Raw genomic sequence first — 19,759 nt, 5'->3', positions numbered from 1 at the left:
ACTGCTGCACACCGATACCAGCCTGTGAGTGGAGTAAAGGAAACAGACCCGCTACATTTATTGCAAGAGGACTTGAGTACAGGAGTAGTGAGGTCTTGCTTCAGTTGTATAGGAGCCTAGTTAAGTAGTGTGGAGTGGTGTAGTTTTGATCTCCTTACCTCAGAAAGGATATGACTGACATAGAGCGAGTGCAACAAAGGTTCATCAGACTTGTCCCAGGGATGGCAAGACTGTCTTATGAAGAGAGTTTGGGCAAACTGGGCTTGTATTCTCTAGAATGAGAGAAACCTTCACAATACTGAAAGGAACAGACAGGGTATTTGCAGGGGAGATGTTTCCCTTGGTTTGGGAGTCCAGAAACAGGGGGCACAATTTCAAAATAAGGGGGATGTCACGTAGGACCAAGATGAGGAGAAATTTCTTTACATAGAGGGTTGTGAATCTTTGGAATTCTCTACCTCATAGGGCTACGGGAACTCAGTCAGTGAGTAAAGCAGAGATTGATAGATTTCTGATTCACAATAACGTAAAGGGTTTTGGGGATTGTGGGTGTAAAAGACATTGACGTGTCCGATCAACCATTATCATATTAAATGGCGGAGCAAGCTCGACAGACTGAATGACTTACTCACTATGTTCCTACGTTCCTAAGACTCTCCTTAAAATTCATCTTTCTGACCAATCATTTCGCCATCTGCTTTAATATTTTTCTTTCGTTTGATATAAATATTTATCTTATTATGCTCTGGTAAAGCATCTTGGTATGCTTTCCTACATCAAATGCCTCATATAAAAGCAAACATATGATGAAATATTTTTGTGTATAATTCTAACTAAATTAAGCTATAGGTCAACAGAAATATACCCCTTGAATTTGAAAGTGGGAAAAAAATCAGCAATTATCATACAAAAACAGAAAATGCTGGAAAATCTCAGCAGGTCTGACAGCATCTGTGGGGAGAGAATAGAGCCAATGTTTTGAGTCTGGAGTCAGGCATACTAACTACATGTCCCGCCCAGCAGAGTTGGTTTTGATTGGAGCCTAGGTGCTGGGCAATTTGGCTTGGGAGAGGGTGTTGCTGTTGGACCACTTTTCTTGCCACTGGATTTGGACGATCTTGTGAAGGCACTGCTGATGGTACTAGTCCAGAGAGCTTTGAGGTGCCTGCTGTAGGTTCTCTAAACCTCCAAAACATATTGAAGCACAGGGATCGTTGCTGCCCTGTAATCCATGATCTTATGATATGGAGATGCCGGCGTTAGACTGGGGTGAACACAGTAAGAAGTCTCACAACACCAGGTTAAAGTCCAACAGGTTTATTTGGTCGCAAATACCATAAGCTTTTGGAGCGCTGCTCCTTCGTCAGATGGAGTGGAAATGTCCACTCCACTCCCATTTCCACTCCATCTGACGAAGGAGCAGTGCTCCGAAAGCTTATGGTATTTGCTACCAAATAAACCTGTTGGACTTTAACCTAGTGTTGTGAGACTTCTTACTGTATCCATGATCTTAGCCATAGGTTTCAAATCGTGTATCCTCAAATACTCTTTTCATTAGTCAGCTGAAAACTGAGCCGTTTGGGGGATTGAGGGATGGAGTTGAGGACTTTCAGGTTGAAGACAGATTCTCGACTGAGTTCTTCAAATGGTTCTCTCCAGCAAGCACTGACTGCCTCCCAGTCATTTATGAGCTCCCCTCCATGCTTTTCTCTCAGCTGGGTGGCCCATGAGTGCTTAGGCCATAGATTATTTTACTGCACTGAAGAAACCATGCATGTCATTGGTATTTGGGAATTGTTGAATCTTCCATGCTCTTTCTACCCACCATTTGTCCTTAATGTCTGTGGTTTTTATGCTGTACTGCTGCCTTCAGCCAACTGCTGAACTGCTCTTTTCTTTGAGCCATGGCAACATTTCCAGTCAATGAAACTTTGTGTTTACACTTGATTAGGTCCTGTAGCTGTTGGTTGTTCTCATCAAACCTGTCACGATGTGTTCTGGATGAGCCTAAGGACCTCTTCACAGACTTTGTAATGGTGAGCTTTAGGTTTGACCAGGCACTCTGGGTACGCTATGGTTCCTTAAGGCTGGAGGTTGAGTGGTGGGCAGTGAGGCACTGACCGAAAAGGATGACGTTTCAGGGACTTTTGATGCCTTTGATGTGAATTTTCTTGTGGAATTGCTTCTGTTGCCACTACCATTTGGGGGGCCATGCCATTGGAGATAACAGATTAAGTAAGGCAGTGATGGGTCCAGCAGTTGTCAGTGCTCGTCATGGAGAGTACAATGTGGAATTCTTTGTGGTCCCTTGCACGAACGATGATGTAGTCAAACAAGTGCGAGTGTTTGGACAGTGGGTTTTGCCATCGGGTCCTGTGCTTGATCTTGGTAGTTCAGGATGTTGTAGTGGGAATAGAGACAAAGATCAGCCTGTAGGGGACTCATGGCTGTTTTCTCTTTATTTTTCAATTAAAGTTCAAATAAGTAGCTGAGGGACACTTTCTTGAAGAGGCACCCACCCAGTTACTTACCTTCTGCTGCAGCCTGGGTGCTTCTTTGAAGCTGGAATTCTCTGATCAGCCCTCAGGCTTTGAGAGCCCTACTGCTGTCCTTAATTGGACAAGAAGCCTGGCTCATCCACATGAGAATCTGAGCTTGAATCAGTTTTCCCACCAGAGGCAGGTTTTTGACCCAAAAGCAAACTCAGCTCCTGTTTCCTGTCTCTGTGGCCAAAATTCTGCCCGATTACTCTGTGACTACACATATTCCGTTCACTGATGTTTGTACTTGGAATTGTGGTGAGGTAAGGAAAACATGAATCAGCAATAAAGAAAATGGATAGAAGTTACAAATGATGAGCTGCTAAATACGAATGAAAATAGCTAACCCCGAATGACCAGTCAGGAAGAATCTACCAATAAAAGGCAAGAGAGGGGTAACAAATTAAATCACTCACAATTCATTTCAAAAAGTTCCATGAGCCATTTTTCCTTCATTAAATGAACTTTCCAATGCCCAAAATAGGGTTTTGAACAATAGAGTTGATGCGCGACAATTAAGCACGTGGAACCAAGGCTTCGATATTGAAGGCTTTTATTGTGTAACAATGGAACTACTAACACGAATACACCAGTTCAGACTGAAGGGGTCCTGCCGGAGCAGAGGGTCTTATACCTCGCCACCGGAGGCGGGGCCCCACTGGGATGTGCCATGATAACACTTATAACAGGTAAACACCCTAACCCAACAACATTGTACAACCCCCACAGTAACAACACCCTAGCCCAACAGTAACATAATAACAACCCCCAGTGGTAACCAACGATGGTTCACCACATTCACCCCTCCTTTAAAAACAAAAGGCGGCGGGGTGCAAGAAAAAACAGGTCATATATACAGAATTCACAAGTCCAGACGGTCTGGAGGACCGCACTGACGCTGTGATCTCCTCAACACCGGTTGCGAAACCGGAGCAGGTGCTTGCGGTGGCGTTCTCTCCAAAACAACGTCCGGCTGTCCCCTCAAGGACTCCCGGGCCGGTTGGCCCTGGTGAGGCGATGGTGCAGGGGATCCTGGAACCTTCGGTGGTGGCGCCGATCTCCGAGTCTCAGGCAAGCTGTACATGGGAGTAAAACTGTTATGCACTGGTCCCGGTGCTGACCGCGCCACGTCTGGGGAAGCAATGAGGAGTAGTGGATTCGTGACTGGGGGAATAGGAGCGACAGGAGTTGCTACGTCCCCTGCGGGCGCCTGGTCTCTAATGGAGACAGTGTCCTCTCGCCCGTCAGGATATGCCACATAGGCATACTGAGGGTTGGCAGAAGGACGGGTCCTGGGTACGTCAACCAGGCTGGCAATGAGATCCCCGAGGACGACTTCCGTGGGAATGAGAACATCCTCTCGTGGGGAGTAGCATTGGTTGCCGTACACAGGAGGGAGCGGATAGAATGGAGCGCATTTGGAAGGACCTCCTGCCAACGGGAGACTGGAAGGCCCCTGGATTTCAGTGCCAGTAGGACAGCCTTCCAGACTGTAGCATTCTCCCTTTCCACCTGTCCGTTACCCCTAGGGTTGTAGCTCGTGGTTCTACTAGAGGCAATCCCGAATGAGAGCAGGAATTGCCTCAAGTCGTTGCTCATGAACGACGAGCCCCTGTCGCTATGAATGTAGCAGGGGTACCCGAACAGGGTAAAAAGCTCACTGAATGCCTTGATGATGGTGGCAGTCGACGTGTCCGCACAGGGGACAACAAACGGGAACCGGGAGTACTCGTCTATTATGTTGAGGAAATAGACGTTCCGGTCCGTTGAGGGAAGGGGGCCCTTAAAATCCACACTCAGCCTCTCAAAAGGGCGAGTGGCCTTGACCAATTGTGCCCTGTCTGGTCGATAAAAGTGTGGTTTGCATTCTGCGCAAATCCGACAGCTTCTCGTCACTGACCTGACATCCTCCACCGAGTAGGGCAGGTTGCGGGCTTTGACGAAATGGTAGAGTCTGGTGACTCCAGGATGACACAGATCATTGTGGAGGGCCTTCAAGCGGTCCTCCTGCATGATGGCGCATGTTCCGCGCGAGAGGGCATCCGAGGGCTCATTGAGCTTCCCTGGACGATACATAATATCGTAATTATAGGTGGAGAGCTCAATTCTCCACCGCAAGATCTTATCGTTCTTGATCTTGCCCCTCTGCGTGTTACTGAACATAAACGCCACGGATCGTTGATCCGTGATCAGGGTGAACCGCTTCCCTGCCAGGTAATGGCGCCAGTGTCTGACTGCCTCCACAATGGCCTGAGCCTCCTTCTCCACCGCTGAGTGCCGAATTTCGGGGCCTTGAAGGGTGCGGGAAAAGAACGCGACGGGCCTGCCTGCCTGGTTTAGTGTGGCGGCTAGGGCGAAATCAGATGCATCACTCTCCACCTGGAAAGGGATGGATTCATCCACCGCGTGCATCGTGGCTTTCGAGATGTCGCTTTTCAAAGCCTTGAAGGCCAATTGGGCCTCCGGCGTAAGTGGGAAGGTCGTGGACTTGATGAGCGGACGAGCTTTGTCCGCGTAGTTGGGGACCCACTGCGCATAGTACGAAAAGAACCCGAGGCATCTCCTCAGTGCTTTCATGCTAGCGGGCAAGGGAAGTTCAGTAAGTGGGCGCATACGGTCTGGATCAGGGCCAATGACCCCGTTTTCCACCACGTATCCGAGGATGGCTAACCTGCGCGTACGGAATACGCACTTCTCCCTGTTATAGGTCAGATTCAGGCGAGATGCGGTGCGCAGAAAGTGTTGGAGATTCGTGGCATGGTCCTGCTGGTCATGGCCGCAGATGGTGACGTTATCCAGGTACGGGAAGGTAGCCCGCAACCCGTTCTGGTCCACCATTCGGTCCATAGCACGCTGGGAGACCGAGACCCCATTGGTGACACCAAATGGAACCCTGAGGAATTGGTATAGACGACCATCCGCCTCAAAAGCCGTATATTGTCGGTCCTCTGGGCGGATGGGGAGTTGATGGTAGGCGGACTTAAGGTCTATGGTAGAGAACACTCGGTACTGCGCAATCTGATTGACCATATCAGAAATGCGCGGGAGAGGATACGCATCCAGCTGCGTATAACGATTAATGGTCTGACTATAGTCGATGACCATCCGAGGTTTGTTCCCGCTTTTGACTACCACGACCTGCGCTCTCCACGGACTAGCACTGGCCTGTATGATCCCTTCCTTGAGGAGCCGCTGAACCTCAGATCTAATAAAGATCCGGTCCTCAGCGCTGTAACGCCTACTTTTAGTAGCGATGGGCTTGCAGCCTGGTACCAGATTCTTAAAGAGGGATGGTGTAGTGATTTTCAGAGTGGAAAGATTGCATGCGGGGCGCTTTGGGCAATTTGGAGGCTGCGGCTGATTCCCTACTGCCAGTGAAGGGAGTGGCCCACCGTACTGTAGGATCACACTCTTCATGTGGACCATAAAATTTAGTCCGAGGAGAATTGGCGCACAAAGGTGAGGTAACACAAGGAGCCTGTATTGCTCGTAAATTGTGCCCTGTACCTCAAGAGTTACCATACATCGTCCTTGGATCGGTACAGACCGGGACCGTGATGCCATGGAAATTGTCTGCTTGGCAGGGAGAACCCGGAGTCCACACCTTTTAGCAGTTTCAGGGTGTATGAAACTTTCGGTGCTCCCACTGTCAAACAGACAATTCACAGTTCGACCATTTACCTTTATATCCATCATGGGATTCTCAAGCCTGTGGTGCTTAGTCTGGTCCAGGGAGATCGACGCCACCGTTGGCCCCTGGGCGTCACTGCATGCCGCCGATGTTGATGCTGAGGACCCCTGCTGGTCGCTCCTAGTCGTCGTGGACCATGATGGCCGCCCCCATGAATCGCACGTGGGCGAGGGCGCCAAACGCAGCGACTCCTGGTGGTCTTCCTCTTCCTCTGTCAGCCACGATGGCGCCGTCCTGGGTTCGCACGTGGTCGGACCTCGTGGGTACTGCAACGCCGAAGGAGATTGTCTCCGTCCTGGAGGGTTACAAGCTGCACTGCCGTCTTTAGACTTCGACCTGCAGACTTTACCGTAGTGGCCTTTTTTACCGCACTGGCTGCAGATAGCTGTTCTTGCCGGACACTGCTGCCGTGGATGCTTGGCCCCACCACAAAAATAGCATCGCTGGCCACCTGGAGCTGCCGCCGTCGTCGGATCGATCTGGGAGCGCGGGTTAGCGGGGCGAGGAGGGAGCTGAGCTTGCTCCTGCCACGTTGACTGCACGTGGTCCTCGGGGTACAGCGCCAAGCTCTTCGACGCCGCCTCCAGCATCCCAGCCATCTCCATTGCTTGGGTCAAGTCGAGTTTCCCCTTTTCCAGCAATTTAAGCCTGATGTACGAGGACCCTACCCCTGCTACGAACGCGTCTCGGGCGAGGTCGTACATATATTGTTCGGCTGATACGTCTTTACAATCGCAACCCCTGGCAAGCTGCAGGAGCTCATTGGCGTAGTCCTCCATGGTTTCGCCCGACTGCCGACGTCGTGTAGCGAGGAGGTAACGAGCGTGTATCTCGTTGGGTGGTTTCGTGTATCGTTTCTTCAGGAGCTCGACGGCCCTCGGGTAAGTGGGAGCCGCACGAATCGCGAGATAAATCGTGTCGCTTACCCTTGCGTGGAGGACTTGGAGTTTGTCACTGTCTGTAGTGATAGCTACAGAGGCTGCCAGGTAGTCCTCGAAACACTTCCACCAGTGGTCGAAGGTGTTAGCGGCACCGACCGCACGTGGGTCCAGCGCCAGACGATCTGGTTTTAAGATCTGTTCCATACTCTTTTTTTTGTACAGCTGAGAGTTTTCTGTTACACAATAAAATTGATGCGCGACAATTAAGCACGTGGAACCAAGGCTTCGATATTGAAGGCTTTTATTGTGTAACAATGGAACTACTAACACGAATACACCAGTTCAGACTGAAGGGGTCCTGCCGGAGCAGAGGGTCTTATACCTCGCCACCGGAGGCGGGGCCCCACTGGGATGTGCCATGATAACACTTATAACAGGTAAACACCCTAACCCAACAACATTGTACAACCCCCACAGTAACAACACCCTAGCCCAACAGTAGCATAATAACAACCCCCAGTGGTAACCAACGATGGTTCACCACAAGAGTTAAATTCACCTGTCCTGGTCCCCGCATGCCAACACGATAGCTGGGAAAGCCTCCCAGCGCCTCTACCTTCTCAGAAGGCTAAGGAAATTTGGCATGCCCGCTACGACTCTCACCAACTTTTACAAGTGCACCATAGAAAGCATTCTTTCTGGTTGTATCACAGTTTGATATGGCTCCTGCTGTGTCCAAGACTGCAAGAAACTACAAAGGGTCGTAAACGGAGCCCAGTCCATTACTCAACCAGCCTCCCTTCCCTTGACACTGTCTACACTTTCCGCTGCCTCGGAAAAGCAGCCAGCATAATTAAGGACCCCACGCATCCCCGACATACTCTCTTCCACCTTTTTCTGTGGGGAAAAAGATACAAATGTCTGAGGACATGTACCAACCGACTCAAGAACAGTTTCTTCCCTGCTGCCACCAGACTTCTGAATGGTCCTATCTCGCATTAAGTTGATCTTTCTCTACACCCTATCTATGACTGTAACTGTCACATTCTGCACTTTCTCCTTTCCTTCTCTATGAACGGTATGCTTTGTCTGTATAGTGTGCAAAAAACAATAATTTTCACTGTATACCAATACATGTGACAATAATAAATAAATCAAATCAAATGAATTACATGTTGCCCTCTTTCGCCCTTCCAAATCTCCACAATGAAAATTACTCACCAACAGTGTGTCTCTTCCACCCACAATGCTGAGACCCAGTCCAGAACGTCCTTTCGATATTTCCAGGACAGTTTCTTGTCCTGGGACTACAGGACATGTTGCTGGATCTAGCACTACTGCAGGTGTTGATATGTTACCTTTACAAATAGGACAATTTCACATGATTAGTTCAGTTCAGGACATACAGGTGCAGAGTGATTATGTCAGGTCTCTGAGAAAATTTTGCTACACCAGAATTTCTTTGGCATTCTCAAATGGGTAGAGGTGGGCTTGCACCTGAAACAGATCTGTCAGAATGCCACAAACCAGAGGATTAATGGGTGTCTCAAACTTACTCCAAAGAATTTGCGGGAATTTATTTTTCTCCATCTCTGTCTATCCAATGGTGGCAGCTGGGAGAATACTTGAAGGTGTTCCAGATTCTGCCATAACGCCCACATAATGTGGTCAGATTGAGAATGGGGCCATGCCTCTTTTCTAATAGGTTCATCACTCTTTAGTGATGCTATGCCTGTTAGACAACTCACATGGTTCACAGTACGTTCAGAGCACTGTGAGCTTTCTGTTTTCAGTGGTTTATGTTCTGATAATTCATGCATATATGAACAATAGCTTTTTCAATAAACATTTATGTAAATTATTTTCATTGGAGAAAATATTGAACTGTTATTCTGGAATATAGAGTGTTCGCATAAGGACTTTCTAATATTTATGTCAGGTATCTGAATGGATTGAATATCACAAGCTCATTAAAGAACTGTGGATGGATAACCACAGATTAACCTTCCATTTAGGACTGAAATGGTAACTCTGGACTTAATTTACCACAGTATGAAAAGGAAAGATAGGAAATACTTACTGCGATCAGAGAATTCAGAATCTGTGCTAAGATATGAAGGTGGAGGCACTGGAGATGGTTGCAGTGACTTGTCTTGACAACTAACAGTTAATTTCACTGTTCCTTTTGCTTTTTTGAGAAGATTGATGGCCTTGAACAGGAACAGAAAATGTGACATCTTATTTCCATAGGCTTAAAATACAAAAGAAAGGGAACTCAGACCAGTCATCTCAGGTAAATTGAAATGCCAAATGTCCAACGCCTCTTCCTACCTCCCCCTGGATCATGATCCCACAACCAAACATCAAGCCATTATTTAGAAGATTGTCACTAACCTCCTCTGCTCTGGAGATCTCCCACAATATTCTCCAACCTCAGTCACAATCCACAAAGTCAGCACTTACCTCAGTCCCAGGATGCAAAAAGGGAACATAGGTTCAGCCAGTGTTTTGAGTCTGGATGACTCAGCTGATGAAAGAGCAGTGCTCCGAAAGCTCGTGATTCCAAATAAACCTGTTGGACTTTAACCTGGTGTTGTGAGACTTCTTACAATATCTACCATAGTCACTGACCCCCACAGATATTTAGCTACATTTTTTCCTCCTTTCCCACATCCTGTAAGGACTCTGAAAGGGTTAATAATCACAGACGTTTAAAAATCACAAGCTGCAAGTTAATAAACTTGGTCACAACAGGGAAATCTCTGAGAAAACCACAGGTTTTGGTTAAAGCAGACCCAGATAAGAGTCAAGGACTCTAACACTCTCAGTTAGAAGGGAGGCCTAAGTCATGCAGCATAGACACCAGGCCTCCATTGAATTATGCACAGCTGCAGGTTGTCAGTGTCTGATCTAACAAGAGCAATGGGACAGGGGAGTTGATACACCACTGGTTAGAAAGATGACTTCATAATTGTGTAGAAAGAAATATGTGCTTAATGATATAATAATTAGTTAGGCATGCACAAGTTGTAATTGGACAACTATACCCTTATGTTGTACATTATGTAATCCCAATTGTTAATTGTGAGTGAGTATAGATAACTCCTTTTCAAATGTACAATTCTGATTGGTATATACTAATTACTTTTAATCGAATCTGGAAGTATATCTGTCTGTGTGAAGCTGTACACAGTGTGCTCTCTGCTACATCACCAGCTGATGTACTAGATCCCTTGCTAGCTTGTGGAAAACAAAGACCGATTTTAAAACCCCAAAATTCTTCGTCTGGTCACTTGAAGGCAACAAAGTCTGTAAGCAGCTGGACATCAAACTGCCCCACAACAGACTCTATTCAATTTTCCATCTCCATTGCATCAGTTCTAACTTTGCCACTTTCCATGCCAGTAGTTCTGATATTTCGTCCTTTTACATCAAATGAGTTTCCGTTCCACTGTGGTTGACAGGGTTCCCGAATCAACCATGTCCATCCCATTTCTTGAAGATCAGCTCTCACCAATTCCTCCCCGAGCCACAATAGTGGTCCCCTTTTCCCCACCTGCCACCCCACTTTATCATTTAACAACCTATCCTTTGTCATCTCCACCAACACTAACACATATCTTCCTCTCCCCTCAAGTGTCAACCATGGTTCAGTTGGTAGCCTCTGAATCAGCTGATTGTGGGCCAAGGACCAAATCCAAGACTTAAATGCAAAAATTAAGGTTGACACTCCAGTGAGGTACTGAGTGAGTGCTAAACTATTGGAGTTGCCGTGTCTCAATGAGAAGTCCTTTCTTTCAGGTAGACATAAAAGAACTATGGCATTATTTTGGACAAGAGCAAGGAAGTTTAGCCCATTATCCTGGCCAATATTTATCCTTAAATCAGTATCACTAAAACAGATTACTTGCTTTTTAATCACACTGCTGTTGTGCGAGTTTGCTGTGCATAAGTTGGCTGGCATGTTTCCTGCATTACAACATTGGCTACATTTCAAAAAGTGGGACGTCCAATGGTAATGAAAGGCAATGTAATAATGCAAGTCTTCCTTTTTTTACTTTCTCTCCTTTCAGCATTCCTCTGTGACACCCTGCTCCACTCTTCCATCACTCTCAACAATCCCTTCCTTACCTACTTATCTTCCCATTGCAAGCTCAAGAGATGCAATACCAGCCCTTTTACCTCCTCCCTTCTCACTGTCCAGGATCGCAAACACCCCTCCCAAGTGAAACAGCAATTTCATTGTACTTCCTTCAAATTACTATTCTGTGTTTGCTATTCACAAAGTAGTTTCATCTACAATGGAGTAGCAAACACAAATTGAGTGAATATCTCCATTCAGTCTGCAAATATGATCCGCAGCTCCTGGTTGCCTGGTATTTTAATTCTTCACCCCATTTCCACCCTGACCTTGGCCTCCTACATTGTTCTAATGAAGCTCAATGGAAGCTCGAGCAACAGTATCTGATCTTTTAGTTGGGCACCTTACTATGAGCATTCACACCTTCTCCAGAACCATCTTTTGTCTCTTAACATTTCCCATTTTGCCTTCGACATCCATCATCATTTTTGTTATTTAATCTCTCTTGCCTTCCAGGGTATCATAGATCTTACCTTCAGCTTTTCTTCCCTTTCCTTCTCCCAACTTTGTCTCCATCTTTTTCCATTTGTGATGAAAAGTCACCAACCTGAAACGTTAATCTTGTTTATCACTCCCCACAGATGCTACCTGGCCTGTTGAGGCTTTCCAGCATTTTCTGTTTTTTTTCCACTTATGGCTTCAGGCATTAAGTTTCAAGCATTGTGAATATCATGCTTTAGAAAATCAGAGTCTATATGACCAATAAAATGGATATGACGAATTAGGGTTTCTTTCCGCTTAATGAAGGCCAGTGAGCAAACCCCTGGAACTGTTGGAGACCTCAGGAGTACCGAGTCTTTGCTGTTTCACAGAGTGGGTGGGCAGAGGAGGTGGTGGGGTGGTTCTGTTGGACTTCCACCAGCGTAATGACAAGAGGTCCCTGAAATCGCCGTGAGATTTCAGAACTTTTTGAGGAAATTAACTTTTTTTTTGCAAAGTTTACATGCTTTCCTGGGCCATGGTTGCTCATAAATTGCACAATAGTCACAAATTGCATAGATTAGGGAAGCTGATCAATCAAAACCATTTTGGAAAAAACATAAAAACAGCCATCAGTGAACAAGAGAGACCTTAAACTAATCATGGGATTACCTTTTCTGGAGGCTGCGCCACGACATTTTCATCATCCACAGCCAAAATTCTATCACCTACTTTGATTCTTCCATCCTAAAATTATAAATTGCATTAAGCTGGCATAACAGATTTTTAAACTATATTTTTAATAAAAATGCAGGAAGACATTATAATGCCACAGATTTTACAGTGAGAATAACAGTAAGACTATCAGTGCTTACCATTATTAAGGTGTCTATCAGACTGCAACTCTGGCACTTTCATATGCTCAGTTAAACATGAAAATCAGAAATTGCTGCATGATTTTCCCATCTCCTCTCTAATGGTATCTGACTGTAAGACTCCGCATTGAAATAGATGAAGGAAGTGAAGTGGGACAAGGGAGTTGATATACCACTGGTTAGAAAGATAACTTTATAATTGTGTAGAAAGACATACGTGCTTGATATTAAAATTAGGTAATTGGATAACTATACCCTGATGTTACGCACGATGTAAACCTAATCAATAGTTATGATACAGATAGAACTTCTGTGCAAATGTACATCTTTGATTGGTATATGTTAATTTCTTGTAACTGGATCTTAACTATAAATGCATGTACAATTCGTGGATCGAGGCTCTCCCACTGAACAGAACAGAACAGAACAGTACAGCACAGAACAGTACAGCACAGAACAGTACAGCACAGAACAGGCCCTTCGGCCCATGACGTTGTGCCGAGCTTTGTCTGAAACCCAGATCAAGCTATTTCCTCCCTATCATCCCGAAGTACTCCATGTGCCTATCCAATAGCTTCTTAAATGTTCCTAAAGTTTCTGACTCCACTATCCCTGCAGGCAGTCCATTCCACACCCCAATCACTCTCTGAGTAAAAAAACCTACCTTGGACATCCTTCCTATATCTCCCACCATGAACCCTATAGTTATGCCCCCTAGTTACCGCTCCATTCACCCGAGGAAATAGTATTTGAACGTTCACTCTATCTATCCCCCTCATCATCTTATAAACCTCTATCAAGTCTCCTCTCAACCTCCTCCGCTCCAAAGAGCGAACAGCCCAAGTTCCCTCAACCTTTCCTCAGAAGGCCTACCCTCCAAACTGCTTGGAGCAATGGGGCCAGCCCATACTATAGTTGTAATAAAGGCCTTGCTTGGAACTCCTAGGCGGAATGTTACCACCTTTCACGTTTTCCCATCCTGCTACAACGAACAGAGATTTGGCTGGGCACCAAATCCTCCGACCTTGCTGCAGCGGGAGCATGGTGTGGATTGCTGGTAAGATCGTGCCCCAAGTGCCTTTGTCTGGTTTTCTTGAGAGCGAGAGTGTGAAGTATACTATAGTCAAATAGCTGTATTTTTCTCCTCATCACAGACCTAACCATCATTTACTCCCTCCCCCCCCGACACACACACACACACACAAACACACACAAAACACACCCATCCCCCCAACTAAGGTGGACAAACTTGGGGTGAAATAAATTACAAATGTGTAAAAAACCTATATGTCTAGGTTTAGCATCCGTAACTCCTCTACACCAAAAACCTCTGAGATAATGTAGGGGCCCTCGTGTGATTGGATAAGGAGACTTAATCTCCACTCACTGCAGAAACTAGGCATTTATAATTGTTTTATTTCCTGTCTCATCAATAAACCTGAAGATGCATGAAATGACAATATGGAAAATCATAAGCAGGAGGAGGGGTTAAGATGTAACTTTTGCTGCTGACTTCAGCAACATTCGTATGATGATCGCCATCGCCTCTACTAGTCTACAGTTTGCTTCTAATTTATAAAGACAATTTAGTGTCCAACATCTTTAGAGGTTCAAAAACAGAAAATTCTGGAAAATCTCAACAGGTTTGACAGAATCAGTGGAGAGAAAACAGAGCCAATGTTTTGAGTCTGGATGACCCTTCATCTGCATCTGCAGTAATTTTCTTTTATCTTCAGAGGTCCATCCTGGTCTGAATTTCCACATAAGCACCACATCTGGTCCTGTCAGTAAGACAGGACTTGGTGAAAACCAGGTGTACTCTTGGACTCCACGTCAAGTTCCAACTCAGGACCGTGACTGCAGGAACTCTCAACCCTGCCCCAGCCTAGCCCTAACGACAGCTCCGCCATAAGAGGAATAGTGGCTTTCTCACCATTGGGTGGCACAGTGGTTAGCCAGGGACCCCTTTCAATTCCGGTCTCGGGTGACTGTGTGGAGTTTGTACATTCTCCCCGAGTCTACATGAATTTACTCTGGGTGCTCCGGTTTCTTCCCACACTCCAAAGATGTGCGAATTAGGTTGGTTGGCCATGCTAAATTGCCCATTGTCAGGGGGACTAGCAGGGTAAATATGTGGGGTTCCAAGGATAGGGCCTGGGTGGGATTGTTGTCAGTGCAGGTTTGATGGGCCAAATGGCCTCCTTCTGCACTGTGGGGATTCGAGTACGTAGTTGTCCAAGCCAGCACAGGAAATTTTGTTCCATGTCCTGGTTGGTCTTGTGGCTATTCTGACAGGCTTCAGCTTAAATTTTGAATGGTCACATATTTTCAACTCCAACAGAACAACAGCTTTTAATTACATGCAGTATTTTGCAAATTTTGAAGCATTCATTGATTTCGCAATGAGAGACAGAGAGAGATTACGGGCCAAATGTGGGCATTTAGGACTAGGGCACTATGGTCAGCATGGACTGGTTGGGCCAAAGAGCCTGTTTCCGTGCTGTACTGCTCTATGACTCTGACTCTATTACCAATAAATGCGTCTCTCTAAGGTTTTCAGTTGTATCATGAAATCACTGTGGGAGATTTCTGTCTAAAGGTGTAAAACAGTTCTAATTTGGTTAGGTTTGATTTATGACCTATCCAAATCTCAAGTAACACACTTGATATAAAGTTCAGGATGAAAAATCTGGTAGATTTGAGGATGAGACCAGTGGCAAGAGAAGGAAATTGTTCCTTAAAAGGGCAGAGAGAATAAAAAGGATGTTACAAACACAAGGCGCAAAAAAATCAGAAATTTTAGCAAAGAACTAAAAGAACACTTAACCCAGCAGCCTTGTTTTACCAAGTCTGAAGGAACAGGAAAATAAGATTTGGCAGGAAGCTAGTAAAGAGGAAATGAGCAAGATTTCCCATGTGAGCAGCATTCCTAAATCATAATTGTACCTGCCTCTAACATCTCCTCTGGCAGCTCATTCCATATACGCACCACCCCCTCTCACTTTAAACCTACACCCTCTAGTTTTGGACTCTTGTATCTTAGGGGAAAGACCTTGGCTATTCACCTTATGTAGTGTAGACATGAGTCCATGGCAAACTGCAACCCAGCACATTGTTGCAAATGTACCTTAAAAAACCTTTTTCAATTCATGAAATGAATCTTATGTGGCGGACATCGTTGAAAGGGACTAAACCATGACTTTCTATTTTGCCACTTCATTAGGTTTGTTCCTTCAGTGGTCTTTATGTCTATCTTTCCACCACTTTGTGAACACTTTATAGCCTCTGTGTTGTCACAATATTTGTCTGACACCAAGTCTTGGATGAACTAGAAATTCCTTCAGCTCAACATCAGGGGTACTGAAGCCATCATCGCAACACTCTGCCACAACATTATACCCTTGCCATTACATTTCAATCACCTCCCTGGCCACTGCTGCAGATGAACCAAATAGTTTGGAGCACTTCTTTCATAAAGACAGCCTACTTTTACCTTGCTCCCAACATCATCTGCCTCCATCCTAGTTACACCACATTGGTCAATGACATCCACATCCATTCACCTCCAGATTTGACTATTTCTGGCTGGTCTTCCATCCTACACTTGCCATTGCCTCACCTATCACTTCTGTCCTTGCCAATCTGCATTAGCTCTTAACCTAAATTTTAAACAATCAATGCCTAGATTACCTTTCTGGCATCTTTTCCAATGTCAAAATTATGCACAAACACTCCTTTGCTCTGGCTCTGACCTTTTCTGCACATGAATCCCCACTGCCGGTCACCTCACAACAGTTGGCCATGCCTTCGGCTGCCTAGATTTCAAGTTCTGAAATTGTCTTCTTAAAATTCTCCCATTCTTTTTCTCCCCTTTTCAGTACCTCCTCCTTAAAGCCCGCCTTTTGAACCAAGCATTTAGTTACTCATGCAAGAATCCCCTTCTTTGGCTCAGCATCCATTTTTTTCCCCAAATTGTCTGTGAAGCACCTTGGCATATATTTCTATGTTAAAGGTGGTATATAAATGCAGCTTGAGTTTTCATGGCTGCATCAATTGGAGTATGGCAACAAGGCAGGCAATAATGTCATAGAACGTGCTCAATACAAAGATGTTTGAGCTTAGCATTAAAACAATTTGGATAGTATATCTCAAAAGTCATTCACTCAGATTGAATTGTGGTCAATGGTGTGAGACCACCTAACCTCACTATGCACCTGGGGCAGAGTAGTTTAAACTACCCTGGAATTTACCAATCAGTGCTATTGCTTTTTGCTAACATTAAAATGTATATTCAACATGGTTGAAAAAGATCTGTTCATAATATTAGAATTCAAAAGCAAAATACTGCAGATGCTGGAAATCCAAAATGACGTTAGGATTCAATGTTAGACCTTCAACCTGATTAGTTAAACAGCAAGTACTTGAAATGCTGAATTGTTTCAAATCAATTTCTTACCTTTATAGCTGCCCCATTGTCAGTCAGACTTTTAATGATGACGCCTTCACTTGTGTTGTCTTCACTGATAGCAAGACCAAGGCCACTCTGGTCCTATAAATTAGATTTTAGAAGTCAATATTTTACACTTTGACTGTTCACCACCTCATAATTCAGTGAGTCGTTATTAACTTGTAAAATAATATTCTACAGATTTTCCAAATGGTTCAATGTACCGTCCAGTAGACATTTCCTTTACAAATCAGAAAATTCCAACTGAAATTCTAGTTTGTATTGTTGCTGAGTAAATGCCATTTGATAGCGCTGCGAATGACCCCTTCCCATCACTTTACTGATGATCGAGACTAGGGCGATAATTGGATTGGATATGTCCTGTTTCTTGTGTGCAAGACACACCTGGGCAATTTTCCACATTGCTGGGTAGGTGCCAGTGTTGTAGCTGCACTGGAACAGCTTGACTAGGGGCACAGCAAGTTCTGGAGCACAATTCTTCAGCATTACTGCAGGAATGTTGTCAGGATTCGTAGCCTTTGCAGTATCCAGTGCCTTCAGCTGTTTCTTGGTATCATGCGGCGTGAATCAAATTGGCTGAAGACTGACATTTGTGATGCTGGGGACCTCCGAAGGACGCTGAGATAGATCATCCACTTCAGCCTTATCTTTTGCACAGATGTGCTGGGCTCCTCCATCATTGAGGATGGGGATATTTGTGGAGCCTCCTCCTCTACTGAGTTGTTTAATTGTTCACCACCATTCATGGCTGGATGTGGCAGGACTGCAGAGCTTAGATGTGATTCATTGATTGTGGGATTGCTTAGCTTTGTCTATTACTTGCTGTTTATGCTGTTTGGCAAGTTGACACCTCATTTTTGTTTTTAGGTATGCCTGGTGTTGCTCTTGGAATGCCCTCCTGCACTTTATATTGAACAAAGAACACTACAGCACAGGAACAGACCCTTTGGCTCTCCAAGCCTGCGCCGATCACGTTATCCTATTTAGACCAACCGCTTACATCCGTCTAATCCCTGTTTGTTCATATGCCTATCAAGGTAAGTCTTAAATGTGGCTAACGTAACTGCCTCAACCACCTCACTCAGCAGTGCATTCCAGGCCCCCACCACCCTTTGTGTAAAAAACTTCCCCTGCACATCTCCACTGAACTTTTCCCCCCTTATCTTTAACTTGTGTCTCCTTGTAATTGTCATTTCTGCCCTGGGTAAAAGCTTCCAACAGTTCACCCAATCTATACCTCTCATAATTTTATAAACTTCTATCAGGTCGCCCCTCAGCCTCCGTCTTTCCAGGGAGAACAATCCCAGTTTATTCAATCTCTTCTCATAGCTAATACCCTCCATACTAGGTAACGTCCTGGTAAAGCTTTTTTGTACTCTCTCCAAAACCTCCATGTCCTTTTGGTAGTGTGGTGACCTAGAATTGGACACAGTATTCCAAATGTGGCCTAACCAACATTTTATATAACTGTAACATAATTTGCCAACTTTTATACTTGATGTCCCATCTGATGAAGGCAAGCATGCCATATGCTTTCTTCACCACCTTTTCCACCTGTGCTGCCACTTTTAAGGATCTGTGGACCTGTACTCCCAGATCTCTCTATGTTGAACGAAGGTTGATCCCCTGGCTTGGTGGTAATGGTAGAGTAGGGTATATGCCGAGTCGTGATGTTACAGATTGTGGTCGAGTACAATTCTTCTGCTGCTGATGCTCACAGTGCCTCATAGATGCCCCATAGATGCCTAATTTTGAGCTGCTCCATCTATTCAAAATCTATCCCATTTAGCACGGTGGTAATGCCACACAACACAATGGCGAGTATCCTCAATGTGAAGATGAGACTGTGCAATGGCCACTCCTACCAACGTTGTCATGGGCAGAAGCATCTGCGGCATAAGGTTGGTGAGGATGAGGTCAAGTATGCTTTTCCTCTTCTTGGTTCCCTCATCACCTGCCGCAGTCCCAGTCTAGCAGCTATGTCCTTTAAGACCCAGCCAACTTGGTCTGTGGTGGTACTACCGAGCCACTCTTGATAATGGACATTCTGCGCCCTTGGCAGCCTCAGTGCTTCCTCAATGTGGAGTTCAACATTGAGGAGTACTGATTCATCAGCTGAAGGGGACAGTACGTAGGAAGTTTACTTGCCCATGTTCAACCTGATGCCATGAGACTTCGTGGGGTCCAGAGTTAATGTTCAGGATTCCCAGGCAACTCCTCCTGACTGTATATCACTGTACTGTGCCACACCTCTGCTGGGTCTGTCTTGCCTATGACACAGGACATACCCAGGAATGGTGACGGTTGTGTCTGGGACATTATCTGTAATACGTGTTTCCAGAGTATGACTTTGTCAGGCTGTTGCTTGACTAGCCTGTGAGGCAGCTCTCCCAATTTTGGCACAAGCCCCCAGATGTTAGTAAGGAAGACTTTGCAGGGTTGACAGGGCTGAGTTTGCCGTTGTCATTTCTGCTGCCACAATATTTAAGTCAGGTTTATTCCTTATGCCACATTTGATCATAGATGGTCATAGCTAATTTATTTACAACTCATGCAACCTGCTCTTTTTGCTGCTGATTTCATTGTGGCTGCTCCCGGCACAGATGGGAACAAGCTGCTGTTTTAATAAACGACTAATCCTATTGCGCTGCACATTACTCATTGCTACGAAATGGCTTTCAGATACTCGGACACTCCAGCATATCCCTGTAGAAGCGCATGTACATTTTGGGTCTCCTTTCCT

The 19,759-nt window shown here is 45.4% G+C and overlaps 1 protein-coding gene across 1 annotated transcript in view; it reads right to left on the bottom strand.

The window, feature by feature from the left end:
* Window positions 1-19,759, bottom strand: part of patj (PATJ crumbs cell polarity complex component) — a 364,256-nt gene that overhangs the window by 75,850 nt on the left and 268,647 nt on the right. Inside the window, exons 34-37 of the mRNA XM_078218535.1 lie at window positions 17,005-17,097; window positions 12,346-12,420; window positions 9,193-9,322; window positions 8,334-8,470 (exon numbers count right to left, since the gene is read on the bottom strand). Of these exons, the coding sequence (XP_078074661.1) occupies window positions 8,334-8,470; window positions 9,193-9,322; window positions 12,346-12,420; window positions 17,005-17,097 (435 nt within the window). The remainder of the gene's footprint in view (window positions 1-8,333; window positions 8,471-9,192; window positions 9,323-12,345; window positions 12,421-17,004; window positions 17,098-19,759) is intronic.

The sequence above is a fragment of the Mustelus asterias genome, chromosome 8 (assembly GCF_964213995.1).
Source record: "Mustelus asterias chromosome 8, sMusAst1.hap1.1, whole genome shotgun sequence".
Lineage (NCBI taxonomy): Eukaryota > Metazoa > Chordata > Chondrichthyes > Carcharhiniformes > Triakidae > Mustelus > Mustelus asterias.
The sequence above is the reverse complement of the archived record's forward strand: the minus strand, read 5'-3'. Positions and strand labels throughout refer to the sequence as shown.